Below are 17,821 nucleotides of genomic sequence, written 5' to 3'. Positions count from 1 at the left end.
GAGCATTTATTCACGTAAAAAAAGATCAAACTTCTGTCAAGGCTACAGGGTAAACCGAGTATAGAAATAACTTGAAAATTGGTATGTAGATAGGCTGATCATTGTAGCAGTGCCTTTTGATAGTTTGAATAGCAATAGAGTTACAGCTACAAAGTTATAAAACAAAAACCAAGCAAGTGTAAAGTCACGGGATGGAGATACTCAAATAGAGCATTCACCACAGGGTAAAAGAGGTGTGCAAAAAATGTCGAAAAAAAACTTACCAGAGTTCGAACCAGAGACCTCCATACCTAACACCTGCATCCTTAACCACTGAACCACTGCTACTTGGCTGATCATCTCGCTTAATTTGTGCTTTATAAATGAAATTTCTAGTTGAAATCTGCTTATAATCAAACGTTTGTAAATTCATAGATCTACCAATAAAAGTACTAGATTGTTCTAGAACATTCTATGTGTGTTCTATTAGAAGTCCTTAAAAAAGTGCACTCTATTAGAGTATTACAATAATATTATCAAATATTGAATTAGATCTTGTAGTGAAACACATTTATAAGTCTGTCTTCAATAATCATTGCATCTACATAGAAAAGAAGAAATGTGAGTAAAAACAAACCTCAAAAAGTCAGCCATAGGCTGGTTTTGGGGCCTTATAAAGTACAAAAAGAAGTGAAATGCACACAAAAACAGCCAAGCTGTGAAAAAATGGTGCAGCCTTAAAAAGCCTGGGTGAAAAAACTTGTGAAATCAAAGGTCAGCCAAGAAATGGCTGCAATGATGTTAATGCTAAAAAAATTAAATAATAATGGCTGTGTGCATTGTTAAAATTTATTAGCATTAACATCACTGCAGCCATTTCTTGGCTGACCTTTGATTTCACAAGTTTTTTCACCCAGGCTTTTTAAGGCTACACCATTTTTTCACAGCTTGGCTGTTTTTGTGTGGTAGTGGGTAATGTTTGAGGGACAAAATTAATTTTAACAAATACATATAACAGGTCCTACAAAACTTTGTGATCAAAAATTCACATGCCAGCACCAAATAGTAACATTTTCATTGTGTAACTTTATTGCAACATTGGTGAAAAATTTTCTCAATTGAAAATACAGTATCTTGAAAATATGTATTTCCTTAATGAATGAAGGTCTTGGGAGTGTGAGCTGAAGAAGATTAACTCTGCACACAGCAAACACAAGATCTAAATTACTATTGTTACAGGTGATTACTTTTTATTACAACCAAGTGGTTTAAGCTGTATGGCATTTTCGTCATTGTCTCATCTCGTACACTTAAATTGTTTCCTACCTCAGTCACATTCTGTATAAATAACTGATCAACTTCCTCATTTTTGAGTTGCACAGTAGCCCTACAAGTAAAAAATGCCCAGGAATTTAGACATAGACACATTACGGTTTAAACTATTATTCTTTGTGATTTGTGGTCCCAAAATTGAAGTATGCATGCATGCATGTATATGGCATCAAAATGAACCACTTTTCGGGAAAACATTCAAAGTAATATTAGATGTTCCATAATACAATAAACTTCAACACAGTAAAGAGCAACAACAGAAAAATGAATACTTTACCTTCAGTTGTATTAATGTATTATGAAAAATAAAAGTACAGCTAACTGATAGACTCAATGTGTAATACCCATACAATAACATCAGATTTCATCAAAATATGAGTGGTACCCTAAACAGACCAAAACTCCTTATTGCTTTCATAATAAAATGATTGAATATTTCCTCAAAGCTGTACAACTTACGAGATGATAGCATCCAATATGTTTGTAATAGAAGATAGGTCACTTGGAAAAATTTGTTGAGAAGTCTTCAAAATGTTGCTCAAGTCTTCAGCAATCTCAGTAACATTATCTGCACTAAGTGGTTCTGCTGCAAGTAAAAGTTCCTTGAGTCTTAATATCTGTGGTGTACTGCAATTTGACACATTTGGACTTCCACATGTACTATTTTGAAGACATTGTCTGCGTGCACATCTTGGATGAATATAATCTGTACAATAAAAATACTTATAAGCAAATATGGTAATAACGTTTATCTACATGAAATCATGAAATTAAAGATCTACACATACACAGTTAAGAATTATACTGTGGTTCTCTGTACTGAAAAATTATTCTATATATGGATTCAAAGAACTTTATGTAGTTACCATCAAACAAAAGGTTTATTTTATTTCCCTTAAAGTACAGTTGAGGTGTGAATGGTACTTTATGAAACATCAAAGCTTGATAAAGTACTATTATGAGAGTAATTGGTTTGTTGTCAACAACCCTCAGGATAGTTGGGTACTGCCAACATTATACCTGAACTCAGTAATCAGCAGCTAAGTCCACAGAAAAGTATTGAGATTTACGGCTGTATCACTAACTAACAGACCAGTTGTACACACAAGGAAGCCAGTAATATACAACTGGATTATTCACACTAACTGGACTAGTTTTGTTATTCCTAATAGTCAACACAAGTAAGTGAACAGGTACGTAGTATATGTACACTGCAGCTATGTTAGCTTGTTTTAAAGTATCTATTGCTCATGCTATATGCACTTGGCCTTATTGCTAATAAAGTACTTGACTTCACCTCATGTTTTATCAGTACCTCAGCTGCGTACCTCATAATTTATTATCCTTTCAGCACTTGCAAACAGAATATGTACATGCAGTACTATATGCTCTCATGATTGTGACTGTCTCATTCAACTAGGATAGTTTTACATTTTACACAAAACTACAATACTCCTACAAGTTATTGTTAAATAATAAAATGCCTACACTGTACAGATGGTGCTCCACTACTGCTTCATCTACATAGTTTTCTGGTATTCATCCTGCAGCATCATGGATCAGCATTGAAACCGGGTCAGGTCATCCGGGTCAACCAGGTCACAGGGTCATCCAGGTCTGATCCGGTTTATAAATTATCCGGGTCTGACCCAGATTGGATCATGTGAGAAACGAAATTGTTCATTTGATGATGTGGAAACTTCTAAACGCTAGTCATGTAGCTCCTTCTTGAGCCACACCCACTTATTGCATTACAAACATATGTACAGCCACGCTCATTTATTATTAAGTGTAGTCAGCAGTACAAAACTGTTTCCATTGCTGTCTGCAAGCTTTCATGGAGCCACGCCCACCAATTGATTATTGTACAAGTTGTATATAGTCTAGTCTTGCAGCAGGATAAGTACTTTTGTGAGCTACACCCATTTCAATATATCGGGAAATTGTAATACTATGCATGAAGCCACACCCAATTGCTGTCTGTAAACTCACAGTTGCTACATGGAACCAAAACCCACTGACTGATTTTAAATTATAAACTTACTGGCTTAGTTAACTACTCGTTTGCTCAACACGAATCGAACACTCAAAATGTAGTCTTGCTCACTTGAGGCTGCTCGAAACATAGCTCTTAACACATGCCTTGGCTTTAATTAATCCGGGTCAGTCTGGGTCACATCCTGGTCAAATCCGGGTCTGACCTGTATTGCTATCCGGGTTAGTGGGTCATCTGGATCAGCGGTAGTGACCCGGTTTCAATGCTGACATGGATATTGTGGCGTCTGATGTTTGCAAATGGATAAACCAGGAAAAGGATGCAAAGAAAAGTGAAATTGTGCAAAATATCAATTGCCGTGTGGATCCTGAAGGCTGGCTTCATGCTTCTTTACACAAAATAACGCTATAACTGTACATAATTATCCACACAAAAACAGCCAAACTTTTTTTCACAGATTGGCTTTTTTTTGTTTGAATTTTACTTCTTTTTTGTAGGCCCCAAAACCAGCCCGTGGCTGATTTTATGGTTTATTTTTATCCACGATTCTTCTTAATACAAAAATTGAGTGCTTTGGACAAGGGATCATGGAGCTATATATGCAGGCAAGAAAATCACATTTTCTTTCTTACTGTCAATATAAAATATAATCTAATCCAAAACAGCCAAGCTGTAAAAAAATTGTGCGGCCCTGAGAAAGGCTATGGTGAAAAAAGATGTGAAATCCAAGGTGGCGGCCAAGAAATGGCTGTGATGGTAGGTTAATGGTAAAAATTTTAATAACGACAATTCAGGTGAATTTTGTGCCAAGACCAAGCGGCACCAAATTCACCTGAATTGTTGTTATTAAAATTTTTACCATTAACTACCATCACAGCCATTTCTTGGCCGCCACCTTGGATTTCACATCTTTTTTCACCATGGCCTTTTTGGGGGCCGCACCTTTTTTTACAGCTTGGCTGTTTTTGATTAGATTTTGTATACCCTACACGTAAATAACTCACAAGAAATTAAAACGAAAATTTTGTGTGGTCGTATCTCGGAAATTGCTGGAGCGATTGTCTTCAAATTTGGTATGTAGACTCCCCTCACTGGCCAGCACTTCTCTAGCAAATTTGTTTCCAATCGAATTAGGGATCACAGAGCTACATAGATGTGACAATTGCGTTTTCTTTCTTTCTGTCAATATACTCATGGTGTGGCGCGCCGGATTCTTGGGCCGCACGACACACTACCGTGTGTCTTGATCTAAACCAAAACAGCCAAGCTGTAAAAAAAGAGCGTGGCCCCCAAAATGGCCAAGGTGAAAAAAGATGTGAAATCCAAGATGGCGGCCAAGAAATGGCTGTGATGGTAGGTTAATGGCAAAAAATTTAATTACGACAATTCAGGTGAATTTGCATTGCCACCTCCTACTAGATTCGGCACCAAATTAACCTGAATTGTTGTAATTAAAATTTTTGCCATTAATCTACCATCACAGCCATTTCTTGGCCGCCACCTTGGATTTCACATCTTTTTTCACCTTGGCCATTTTGGGGGCCGCACTCTATTTTAACAGCTTGGCTGTTTTGGTTTAGATATCACTTCTTGTTGTATTGCAAACCACAAAGCCAGCTATTAACTGGCTTTGGTGCTTCCTTCTAACTTGTTTTTTTTTTTCTTCTTTTCTGCAGGAATTGTGGAACAAAGGAAGAAATGTTGTGTACAGTTTTTTGTCTGGCTAAAATATTTGTATATTTAACAATGAAAGATAATCATACTGTAGGTAATAAGGTAACGTCTTATACATAACTGAACTGTAGCTGAAACTCCCATTGTTTGTAGATGAACTCTTTTCAGAGTGACTTGTTTCTAGCTGAACTCTCTACATGGTGATTTGTTTCCAACACATCGTGATTTGTTTGTAGCTGATCCCTATAAGGTGACTTGTATCTTGCTGATATCTCTACAGGGTGACTTGTTTGTACCTGATCTCTCTATAGAGTGTTGTGTTTATAGCTGAACTCTCTACATGATGGTTTCTTTGTAGCTGAATTCTCTACAAGGTAACTTCTCCTAGCTGATCTCTCTACAATGTAATTTCTTGTAGCTGATCTCTCTACTGGGTGACTTGTGTCTAGTTATACACTCTACATGGTGATTTTTTTGTAGCTGAATACTCTACAGGATGGTTTCTTTGTAGCTGATGTAGCTACAGGTGACTTGTTTCTAGCTGATCTCTCTACAGGATGTTTCTTTGTAGCTGAACTCTCTCTAGGGTGATCACTTCACAGCTGAACCCTCTACAAGGTGGCTTCTTCTATCTGATCTCTCTACAGTGTGATTTGTTTGTAGCTGAACTCTCTACATGCAAGGTGACGTTTTCTAGCTGAGCTCTCTCTTGTTTCTAGCTGATCTCTCTACAGAGTAACTTGCTAGTAAAGCTGAAGTCTTTACATGGTAGATTTTGGTTGTTAAACTCTCTGCACAAAGACTTGTTTGTAGCAGAACTTCTACAGAGTGAATTGTTTGTAGCTGAACTCTGCATGACTTGTTTATAGCTGAACTCTCTTCAGTGTGACTTGTAATGTTCTGAATCACTACAGCAATATATTTGTAGCTGAACTCTCTATAGGGTGACTTGCTCCTTGTTGAACTGTCTATAAGATTAACTTTTTGCAGCTGAACTTCCTACAGAATAACTTGTAATGTAATAAAATTCTATAATGGAGTAAATAAATTAGTTGAATGCTCTATTAGGGTGACTGTTCTATTAGAGTATCTCGATCTCGCATTTGCTATACGGAGTTGGCTTTCTAATCATAACTCAGTAGTTTGTAATCCGATTCTTCTGTACTACTGCAAGGACTTTCTATGAAGATTATTTCAGCTATACACGGATTATTAACTCATTGCTCTAAGCGGTTTGCCTAGTAGGCGTGAAAACTAATACTTTTTTTATTCATAAAAATCGATCGTGTAATTGTGACACAGGCAAGGACACAGGTTGGGTTTTGCGTCATATCTTCATGGTCTTTATCTCGATTCTTTCCAAACCACCAAAAGGCACTCCTACAATGGTTACTCCATCTACATAGCAATTGTCAACTCATTCCATGAAGCGGTTTACCCTGTAGACGTGACAACAAATCGATCTTGTTTTACGCGAATAATCGGTCATAACTCCCGAACCATTCATCGGATTTGCAACAAATTTGATGCTAGGATTCACCTTTGGACTCCCTTTCTGTGTGCCAAATTTTAAGGCGATCGGAGCACGCGTTCGCATTTATAGCAATTTTTGCAAGTGTGCAAAAACACGAAGAAAAAAAAATCGAAACTTTGGCAGCCCGTATCTTGGAAATTGCAGGAGCAATTTCCTTCACGTTTGGTATATAGACTCTCCTGGCTGGCGGGCAACTCTGTAGCAAATTTGGTTCCAATCGGATAAGGGATCACCGAGATACAAAGGTGTGAAAATAACGTTTTCTTTCTTCCTGTCAATACACCCACGGTGTGGCGCGCCGGCTTCTTGGGCCGGCTTCTTGGGCCGGACGACACACTATCGTGTGTCTTGATAAACCAGTGTGACATGCCAGCTTTCTTGGCTGTATGAGACATTACTGTGTGTCTCGATAAATGTTTCCAGATGTAAACTAACATTTTCATTTAAATGTAAAAGGTTGACAATAACAAAAAATTCATTGGCTCAATGGATAAAGATGTGGCTGTTAAGTGTGGATGACCCTGTGTCAAGCTAAACTTAAACCAAACTCTGATCAAGACACACGATAGTGTGTCGTGCAGCCCAAGAAGCCGGCGCGCCACACCGTGAGTATATTGACAGGAAGAAAACGTCATTTTCACACTTTTGTATCTCGGTGATGGCTTATCCGATTGAAACCAAATTTGCTGCAGAGTTGCCCGCCAGCTAGGGGAGTCTACATTCCAAATTTGAAGGAAATCACTCTAGCCATTTCCGAGATATGAGCGGCCAAAGTTTCGTTTTTTTTTCTTCTTCTTCGTCTTTTCGCACACTTGCAAAAATTGCTATAAAACGCAAACGCGTACTAGGATCGTCTTGAAATTTGGCACACATAAAGGGAGTCCAAAGGTGCATCCTAGCATCAAATTTGGTGCAAATCCGATGAATGGTTGAGGAGTTATGACCGATTATTCGCGTAAAACAAGATCGATTTGTTGTCACACCTACAGGGTAAGCCGCTTCATGGAATGAGTTGAAAATTGCTAAGTAGATGGAGTAACCATCGTAGGAGTGCCTTTTGGTAGTTTGAAAGGAATCGATATTAAGACCATGAAGATATGACACAAAACCCAACCTGTGTCACAATTACGTGATCGATTTTTAGTAATAAAAAAGTATTAGTTTTTACGCCTACTAGGCAAACCGCTAAGAGCAATGAGCTTAAAATCGGTGTATAGTTGGAATAATCTTCATAGAAAGTCCTTGCAGTAGTATAGAAGAATTGGATTACAAACCACTGAGTTATGATTCGAAAGCCAACTCTGTGTAGCAAATGCAAGATCGAGATACTCTAATAGAACAGTCACCGTAATAGAGCATTCAGCTAATTTATTTACTCCATTATAGAATTCTATTACATTACAAGTTATTCTGTAGGGACTTCAGCTGCAAACAGTTAATCTTATAGACAGTTAAGCAAGAAGCAAGTCACCCTGTGGAGAATAAAGCTACAATTATATCACTGTAGAGATTCATAACATTACAAGTCACACTAAAGAGAGTTCAGCTATAAACAAGTCATGCACCCTGTAGAAAGTTCACCTACAATTAAATCACTCTCTAGAGAATTCAGCTACACACAAATCACTGTGCAGAGAGTTCAGCTACAAACAAATTATCCTGTAGAGAGATCAGCTACAAACAAAACACTTTGCAGAGAGTTCAGCTACAAACAAATCAATTTTTAGAGTGATCAGCAACAAACAAATCAACTTGTAGAGAGATCAGCTAGAAACAAATCAACCTGCAGAGAGATCAGCTACAAACAAATCAGCTTGTAGAGAGATCAGTTACACACAAATCAACCTGTAGAGAGATAAGCTAGAAAAAAATCACCCTGTAGAGAGTTCAGCTAAAACAAATCAACTTATAGAGAGATCAGCTACAAACATATCACCTTATAGACAGTTCAGCTACAAACAAATTACCCTTTAGAGAGATCGACTACAAACAAATCAACTTGCAGAGAGATCAGCTACACACAGATCAACTTGTAGAGAGATCAGCTAGAAACAAATCACCTTGTAGAGAGTTCAGCTAAAACAAATCAACCTGCAGAGAGATCAGCTACAAACATATCACCTTATAGACAGTTCAGCTACAAACAAATTACCCTGTAGAGAGATCAACTACAAACAAATCAACTAGCAGAGAGATCAGCTACACACAAATCAACTTGTAGAGAGATCAGCTAGAAACAAATCACCTTGTAGAGAGTTTAGCTACAAACAAATCAATGTGCAGAGAGATCAACTACAAACAAATCACCCTGTAGAGAGATCATCTAGGAACTAGACACAATGTAAGGAGTTCAGCTACAAGCAAATCACCCTTTAGAGAGTTCAGCTACAAACAAATCAACTTGCAGAGAGATCAAATCACCTTATAGAGAGTTCAGCTACAAACAAATTGCCCTGTAGAGAGATCAGTTACAAACAAATCAACCTGCAGAGAGATCAGCTACACACAAATCAACTTGTAGAGAGATCAGCTACAAGCAAATCACACTGTGGAGATCAGCTAGAAACTAGACACAATGTAAGAAGTTCAGCTACAAGCAAATCACCCTGTAGAGATTTCAGCTGCAAACAAATCACCCTGTAGAGAGATAAGCTAGAAACTAGACACTATGTAAAGAGTTCAGCTATAGAAGAGGTCACCTTATAGAGAGTTCAACTACAAAGAAACCATCATGTAGAGAGTTCAGCTGCAAACAAATTACTCTGTATAGAGTTCAGCTAGAAAAAGTCACCTTGTAGAGAGTTCAGCTACAAAGAAACTGCCATGTAGAGAGTTCAGCCTCAAACAAATTACCGTGTAGAGAATTCAACAACAAGCAAATCACCCTGTAGAGAGATCAGCTAGAAGAAGTTACCTTGTAGAGAGTTCAGCTACAAAGAAACCATCATGTAAAGAGTTCAGCTACAAAGAAAGCACCATGTAGAGAGTTTAGCTGCAAACAAATCACCTGTAGAGAGTTCAGCTAGAAACAAATCACCCTGTAGAGAGATCAGATAGAAGAGGTCATCTTGTAGAGAGTTCAGCTACAAAGAAATCATCACCTAAAGAGTTCAGCTGCAAACAAATCACCCTGTAGGGATCAGCTAAAAGAAGTCACCTTGTAGAGAGTTCAGCTACAAAGAAACCATCATGTGGAGAGTTCAGCTACAAAGAAATCACCCTGTAGAGAGTTCAGCTAGAAGACGTCACCTTGTAGAGAGTTCAGCTACAAAGAAACCATCATGTAGAGAGTTCAGCTACAAAGAAACCACCATGGATGTAGAGAGTTTAGCTGCAAACAAATCACCTGTAGAGAGTTCAGCTAGAAACAAATCACCCTGTAGAGAAGTCAGCTAGAAGAGGTCACCTTGTAGAGAGTTCAGCTACAAAGAAACCATCAGGTGGAGAGTTCAGCTACAAAGAAATCACCCTGTAGAGAGTTCAGCTAGAAGAAGTCACCTTGTAGAGAGTTCAGCTACAAAGAAACCATCATGTAGAGAGTTCAGCTACAAAGAAACCAGAATGTAGAAAGTTTAGCTGCAAACAAATCACCTGTAGAGAGTTCAGCTAGAAACAAATCACCCTGTAGAGAGATCAGCTAGAAGAGGTCACCTTGTAGAGAGTTCAGCTACAAAGAAACCATCATGTGGAGAATTCAGCTACAAAGAAATCACCCTGTAGAGAGTTCAGCTAGAAGAAGTCACCTTGTAGAGAGTTCAGCTACAAAGAAACCATCATGTAGAGAGTTCAGCCACAAAGAAACCACCATGGATGTAGAAAGTTTAGCTGCAAACAAATTAATTACCTTTAGACTACAACAAGTTTGATACTGAAATTTGATTGGCTGAAAACGTGGTCTCTAAATCTCGTAGAGCCACGGTCATGTCCAATAGAGACCACGCTCTGAGGCGATACGAAACACGATAATTACGCGCCTGTAACATTGGCAACGCATGGGCATTTAAATGGCTAGTAACAGCCGTACTGAATTAGAGGGAGGTGTAATGGGCTTGTTTGTACTAATCAACACTACATTACTTGCTTACAAGCAGCTGTCGAGGCACAACAACAGCAACAATGAGTTGTAGTCCACTCGCTGAGTCCAGTACTTCGATACATAGCACGCGCCTGTAACATTGGCAACGCATGGGCGTTTAAACGGGTAGCAACAGCCACGCTGAGGTCCCGCCATGTCGGGAGGTGTAGAGGGCTTGTTTCTAGTAATTAGCCATACATTTCCTATTTACAAGCAGCTGTCAACTCAAGGTACAATAACGAGTTGTAGTCTAAATAAGTTAGAAGTCAAGAACCACTGGGTTCTACGGGATTTAGAAAACCCTCAGGCCCTTAGTAGCGCCCTCGCTGCGCTCAGGCGCTACAGCCCAGGGCCTTCGAGTTTTCTAAATCCCGTAGAACCCTGGTTCTTGACGTCTAACTATTATGTAGAGAGTTCAGCTAGAAACAAATCACCCTGTAGAGAAATCAGCTAGAAGAATTTATCTTGTAGAGAGTTCAGCTACAAAGAAACCATCCTGTATATAGTTCAGCTATATTTTAAGTCACCCAGTAGAGAGATCAGCTACAAGACATCACCTTATAGAGAGTTCAGTTACAAAGAAACCACCATGTAGAGAGTTCAGCTGCAAACATATCACCCTGTAGAGAGTTCAGCTATGAACAGATCATCCTATAGAGAGATCAGCTAGAAGGATCACCTTGTAGAGGGTTCAGCTACAAAGAAACCATCATATAAAGAGTTCACTCAGTTCAGCTGCAAACAAATCACCCTGTAGACAGTTCAGCTACGAACAGATCACCCTGTAGAGAGATCAGCTAGAAGAAATCACCTTGTAGAGAGTTCAGCTACAAAGAAACCACCATGTAGAGAGTTCAGCTGCAAACAAATCATCTGTAGAAAGTTCAGCCAGAAACAAGCTCACCCTGTATAGAGATCAGCTAGAAACAAGTCACCCCGATAGAGAGATCAGCTACAAAGAAACTATCCTGTATAGAGTTTAATTACAAAGAGATAACCCTATAGAGAGTTCAGCTAGAAACAAGTCATCGTGTAGAGAGATCAGCTAGAAACAAGTCATTCAGAGATCAGCTAGAAACAAGTCACCCTGTAGAGAGATCAGCTACAAAGAAACCATCCTGTAGAGAGTTCAGCTACAATCAAGTTACACTATAGGGAGATCAGCTAGAAACAAATCATCTTGTGGAGAGTTCAGTTGTAAACAAATCACCCTGTAGAGAGTTCAGCTAGAACAAGTCACCTTGTAGAGAGTTCAGCTACAAAGAAAGTACCATGTAGAGAGGTCAGCTGCAAACAAATCACCCTATAGGGAGTTCAACCAGAAACAAATCATCCTGTACAGAGTTCAGCTAGAAATAAATCACCCTGAAAAGAGTTCAGCTACAAACAATGAGAGTTTCAGCTACAGTTCAGTTATGTAAGAAGTCACCTTATTAACTACAGTATGTGATAATCATCATTCAATGTTAAATATACAAATATTCATCAGACAAAAGCTATACACACAATTATTTCCTTTGTTCCACAATTCCCACAGTAAAGAAACAAAAAACAAGTTAAAAGGAAGCATCAAAGCCATATGGCCAGCTTTGTGGCTTGCAATACAAAAAGAAGTGATATCTAAACCAAAATAGCCAAGCTGTAAAAAAAAGAGTGTGGCCCCCAAAAAGGCCAAGGTGAAAAAAGATGTGAAATCCAAGGTGGCGGCCAAGAAATGGCTGTGATGATAGGTTAATGGCAAAATTTTAATTACAACAATTCAGGTGAATTTGGTGCCGAATCCTAGTGGAGGAGGCAATGCAAATTCACCTGAATTGTTGTAATTAAAAATTTTTGCCATTAACCTACCATCACGGCTATTTCTTGGCCGCCCCTTGGATTTCACATCTTTTTTCACCTTGGCTTTTTTGGGGGCCGCACTATTTTTTTACAGCTTGGCTGTTTTTGTTTAGATTAAGTATTACAGCAACTGTTTAAAGCTTTAGTTGCATTTCTCTAAAGGCCTAAATGGTAAAATTTAACAGTGAAACATTACTGGGAAGTCTACCATTAAAAATAGAACCTCCCTTTTAGAAGTCTGGATCTGATCCGTCCCTTTAGTGAACAGTGTTGGCCACAGCAAATGAGAAAAGTGAGGAGAAATGCATTCAGAAATGCTAGTAGTTAAGTTTAATGTCGGTCATTAAATAAAGAACCCTAAACCACCAGCCATTTGTTTCAAGCTAATATTGTTCACTTGTCAACTGCCGTCCAATGATGGTGGTTGTTTTGGTAGTTGTGCAGAGTTCCATGGTTCTCCTATACGATTTTGTAATAGGACCATTGATATGATCAGCCACAAATTGTGGCTCCCAATTGCATGAGGCATGGGGGTGAAACATCTGGGGGTTCCCAACATTGAAACCACAGGGATTTCTAAGGCCATCCTAATAATCATAATGAAACCCTGCACTATCACATCCCAAGCTAGTCTTGGGATGGAAGAGCTACTCTTGGAATGGGAGAACATTGGACTTTTGAGTCTGCCACACAAGACTCCCTTCAATGTCTGAGTCTGCCACACAAGACTCCCTTTAATTTCTGTGCCTTTCCTCCTGTGATAGAGTAAACCCATACCATAGTGTTAATTCCCTCTTCTTAATAAAGTTGTTATTTTATTATCATTCTGAAATATTGCAGCACTAACGTAACTGGTTTTTTATGTACTCATTTCCAACATATTCTCCTAGTCCTAGGGGTGGGCTATGGGAGGGGACTTTTTGTACCACCTGGTCATCCATTTGGAATGACCCATACATACGGTATTTTTCATACGTATGCATTCATAATGTTTTCCAATTAATACCTACTGTTGTATATTACATCCAGTATTGTGATGCAGGTAAGCTACGTACCTATCTAATGCTGGATATCTGCAATGTGTTGCTATACCGCCCAAACACACATGCAAATTATCTCCCTCCATTAACTTTGTTTAACAAGTTAAACTCCATTTAATGTCAGTCATTAAATAAAGAACCCCAAACCATCATCCATTTGTTTCAAGCTGATATTGTTCACTTGTCAACCGCCGTCCAATGATGGTGGTTGTTTTGGTAGTTGTGCAGGGTTCCATGGTTCTCCTATACGATTTTGTATTAGGACCATTGATATGATCAGCCACAAATTGTGGCTCCCAATTAATTGCATGAGGTTTGGGGGTGAAATACCTGGGGGTTCCCAACATTGAAGCCACGGGGATTTCTAAGGCCATAGAAAAGCTGCCAAGTTGCACATATATAGGAACCCCACACTGTACCACTGTACCCAATAACCAGAACACTGATTCCTGCATTGATAAAAAAGAGATAGGACATAACCTATAAGAATTAGGTATTGTGCATGATGACGTAATAGAGGATTCAAGAACCTGGGTCCCAGGTAGTAAATATCTATTCCTCACTAGGCCACAAAGAGTAAGCAATGAAGCATCTATCCTTATCAAGGGGGCATCATGAACTAGCTGGGCCATGGACAGAAAACAATAGACGAGTGTTGCAACTATCCATGTACTGTGCGTATAGGGGGGGGGGGGGGGGGGGATTGGTTTGATGAGGGGGTTAATGCAGTGAAGACAGGATATCCATGTAATCATGTGCATTGTGTTGTAAGCACTGTGACATAATCTCAACGGTGAATGGTTTATCCCGGGTAATGTGCGTGCTCGTATCCCAGTCAATAATCTCAAACAAAGATATGTATCAGTCCTTATATCTGTTTGTATCAATGTGGTACACCCATTAGGATAATATACTAGCAATGCACTTCTAAGGTGAGGTAATACCATAAGAGGTATAAACCCGACTTTTAGTAACATTATTTAGAGTGTATGTGATATTTTAAGCAGTCAGCTACAGAGAATGTAGTGATACAGTGGTGACTGTCAACTGAATGATAGCGGAAACTTAAAACAACTACACCTTTGTAGGGTACAACCAATTGTGCAGAGATCTTCTACTTGAGGTTGTACTCTGTGCCACTCTGTATTATGTACACGTTGATGACGAATACTCTGTGATGCCCAATAACATTAACTGTGTGTAACAGTGTTACAGCCTATTCCTGTTGGCATTGCATAGTGTTAAATAGTAGCACATGATGTGTCCATTGTTGACCATATATACTTTGCATACCTAATTGCCCCCAGAATTCTACATTGGGTATACACATGCCAGCTGGAGTGCTTGTCAGTGATACAGACTGGTAATGCTGATAATTACAGAACATGTATTGATACTTAAAGAGTGCATGTGTGTGCATTTTTATTATATAGTTTGGTTTATTAGCATGAAACTAGGAGTACATGTTGAACAGCCCTGCCAGTGTCAGATTGCAGGTATTAAGGTGTATAGTGTTAGGTATTTATGCAGGTACATATGGATGAAGTTTATGCATCGATTATGGTAGTCTCACTTTTGTATACAACTGTATGTGCATGCATCCCATCTGGGTATACAATATATGCGTGACACACGTATAAAGTGTATCCAGTGTTTGAATGAAAATGCTCGTTGACCCCAATGGCCAGGTGGGACTTAGGGTGCTCGTCTTTGTTTGTGAGCTATAATAACGGTTGTGGCTGTGCCTCCAGAATTTTTTATACTGATCCAACAAGGCAGCTCCATATTTTACCTAGATGGTGCTAACATTGGTGACCACAACAAACAAAAGCTTCCTCAGGTGTGTGCATGTGAATACTGTATGTGCTTGAGAGAGAGAGAGAGGGGGGGGGGGATAGCACTAATTCATAATCTGTGTCCCTGGTAGTACTAGCTAACCAAGTACGAATAGTATGCATGGTGGATATTGTCATACAGCAGTTATATGTACCTAGTGTTAAGCGATACTTGCAATAATGAAATATTAATTGAATACCAACTACAGATACTGCTGCATTTTTGGCTCACCTAGGCCCACTGAGTACCACTTGCACTTTTACACTGTCGTTATGTTCTTGCAATACCCGTGCCGTACCATATGGTGTGGGCGGTATTGCATTTTTTTGCTTCCTGTATCCGGTATTGAGAAATATACCTTGATATCCTGGTAATAAACTTTTAAAATCAAGTTGGTAATGTTATTTGTGTAAAAACAGTCAGCAGTTAATCTGTAAATGAGGTTACCACAGGTGAAAGTTGTTGGTGTCTAACAGGTTATAAATGCCTTTTGCTAATAACTGCTATGCAGTTGCATACAAGTAAGCTAGTGCTACACTGTAACCCGAAACCTCACAGTTTACTGTTAGGCAGGACTTGTAGTCATCAACACATAAATCAATTAAATGCCAAAGATCCAACGTTTGGCTTCCTTTATAACGTGATACACCTAATGATACATCTAATGGCATTCATACCAATATTAACCGTATGTTCGAAAATGAATACCTTTGAACCAGTTTGGTGATAATACCATGATATCCCGGTACTAGTACACTGCACTATTTTGTATGTAATTGTTGTCCAGTCTTATGGCCTCTACACTGGATATGATTTATTCAAATACAGTTGACCCACATACTGGAGAACCGTTCAGGAATGAAAATGGGCAAACCAAGTAATATAACCACTTGTTATAATATGTGCAATTGACATCAAGGAGAAACTGTATATGGCTAGTAAGGAGAAACTTTAGATGAAGATAGCAGACTCACAAACTGTTTACATACCATATCTTTTGAGACTGCCGTTTGATGTCATTTATACTAAATCCGGCTCAAGGCATACACCCACAGATAGCTGAATACATCCTACTGTAGCAAGTCACACTTCCTACACTACATTGTTTACAATAATAACTTATAAGTACAATATATTACAATGAAAACCTGAAGGACTTTACCATTACTGGACCGCTGACACAGCTCCCCCAGTGGCATTAACATTTGTTATGCAATGTAAAGACCACAGCATATGAGTTAGCTGAAAAAAATTACTTTAATAATATTCATAAAGACATTTGAATCAACTCCTCTAATAGAACATTCATTTACCCTGATAGAACATGTATACATTGGATGGAAACTATTATGCCCACAAATATTCAAATGCACATACCGGCCTTCTCTCCTTCCACAAAATAAATATAATCCTTCTACTTTCCAACCGGTTACATTGATTGTATTGATCCACCACTGAATCACAGTATCAGTATAATATCATAAGAAATGTAAACAATGGTTATTTGCATTAGGGTACGGACAGTGGGGTCAGTATGTGCATGTGTACCATATGGGCTGGTGCACAATTTCATTCCAAACTATTTACCTATGTATGAGCAAACATATGCTCTATTAGAGTAGTTCATTGGAAAAGTGTGGTTTGCTGCAGGAGTGTGTATTCAGCTATCTATGGCTGTATGACTTGACATGGGCTCAGTAGAAATGACATCAAACAGCAGACTCAGTAGATATCGTAGGCACTACAACAGTACTCTTCCCTAGGTGTCCAAAGGGCCCATTCATAAGTTAACACTCCTTGGTCTTGGGGCCCTGGGGTTTGCGTTGTGATGGTCCACCAGGGGACAAACGTGCACCTTTGTAGCACCCCTGTGTGTGCCTTCGTAGTACTAAATAGTGTATAGGACAGGTGCCGGTGAGTTGGTTCACTGAGGGGGGGAAATATTGGTTAGTAAAGAATAATAAGCTAGTGATGTGAGTTCCAGTAGTGGGCTAGCACTTGCGTGACCCTCTTTTATTTGTGTGGAGTATGGGTGCCAGCGAGTCAGTTCATTGAGTAAAAAAATAAAATAAAAGTAATTTTTAAAAAGAAAGTTGGTTAGTAAAGATTTTTTTGCAAGCAATGTGTGTTCAGTAGTTAGCTGACAATGGAAAGGCGTTCATTTTATTTTCTTGCAGCCTACCCCTCCTCCTCCCCTTCCACCTTAAAAACATAAAAAAATAAATAATAAAACTGGTTACATTAATCCACCATTTAATCATGTATTTTCTATATGTGCAGTATCATTTTAAAAAAAAATTATTAAAAAAAAACAAAAACAAACAAACAAAAAAATCAAACAAATAAACAAACAATGGGGATGTGCATATGATTATTCATTGGTTGCTGCTATCACGTTGTGTTGCCATGAATATATGGTGCATTGCTGCAATCTTGTACTAATTGGAACACATGTTTGCTTCGAGGTCAACTGTAAATCCAGTTATGCCATACCCACAATGCTTGTTTGCGTGGCT

At 38.7% G+C, this 17,821-nt stretch overlaps 1 protein-coding gene across 1 annotated transcript in view; it reads right to left on the bottom strand.

Annotated features, from left to right (window-relative positions):
• Positions 1-17,821, bottom strand: part of LOC136254619 (uncharacterized) — a 281,340-nt gene that overhangs the window by 85,600 nt on the left and 177,919 nt on the right. Inside the window, exons 16-17 of the mRNA XM_066047363.1 lie at positions 1,771-2,017; positions 1,306-1,366 (exon numbers count right to left, since the gene is read on the bottom strand). Coding sequence (XP_065903435.1) covers positions 1,306-1,366; positions 1,771-2,017 — 308 coding nt within the window. The remainder of the gene's footprint in view (positions 1-1,305; positions 1,367-1,770; positions 2,018-17,821) is intronic.

This window comes from Dysidea avara, chromosome 4 (assembly GCF_963678975.1).
Source record: "Dysidea avara chromosome 4, odDysAvar1.4, whole genome shotgun sequence".
Lineage (NCBI taxonomy): Eukaryota > Metazoa > Porifera > Demospongiae > Dictyoceratida > Dysideidae > Dysidea > Dysidea avara.
The sequence above is the reverse complement of the archived record's forward strand: the minus strand, read 5'-3'. Positions and strand labels throughout refer to the sequence as shown.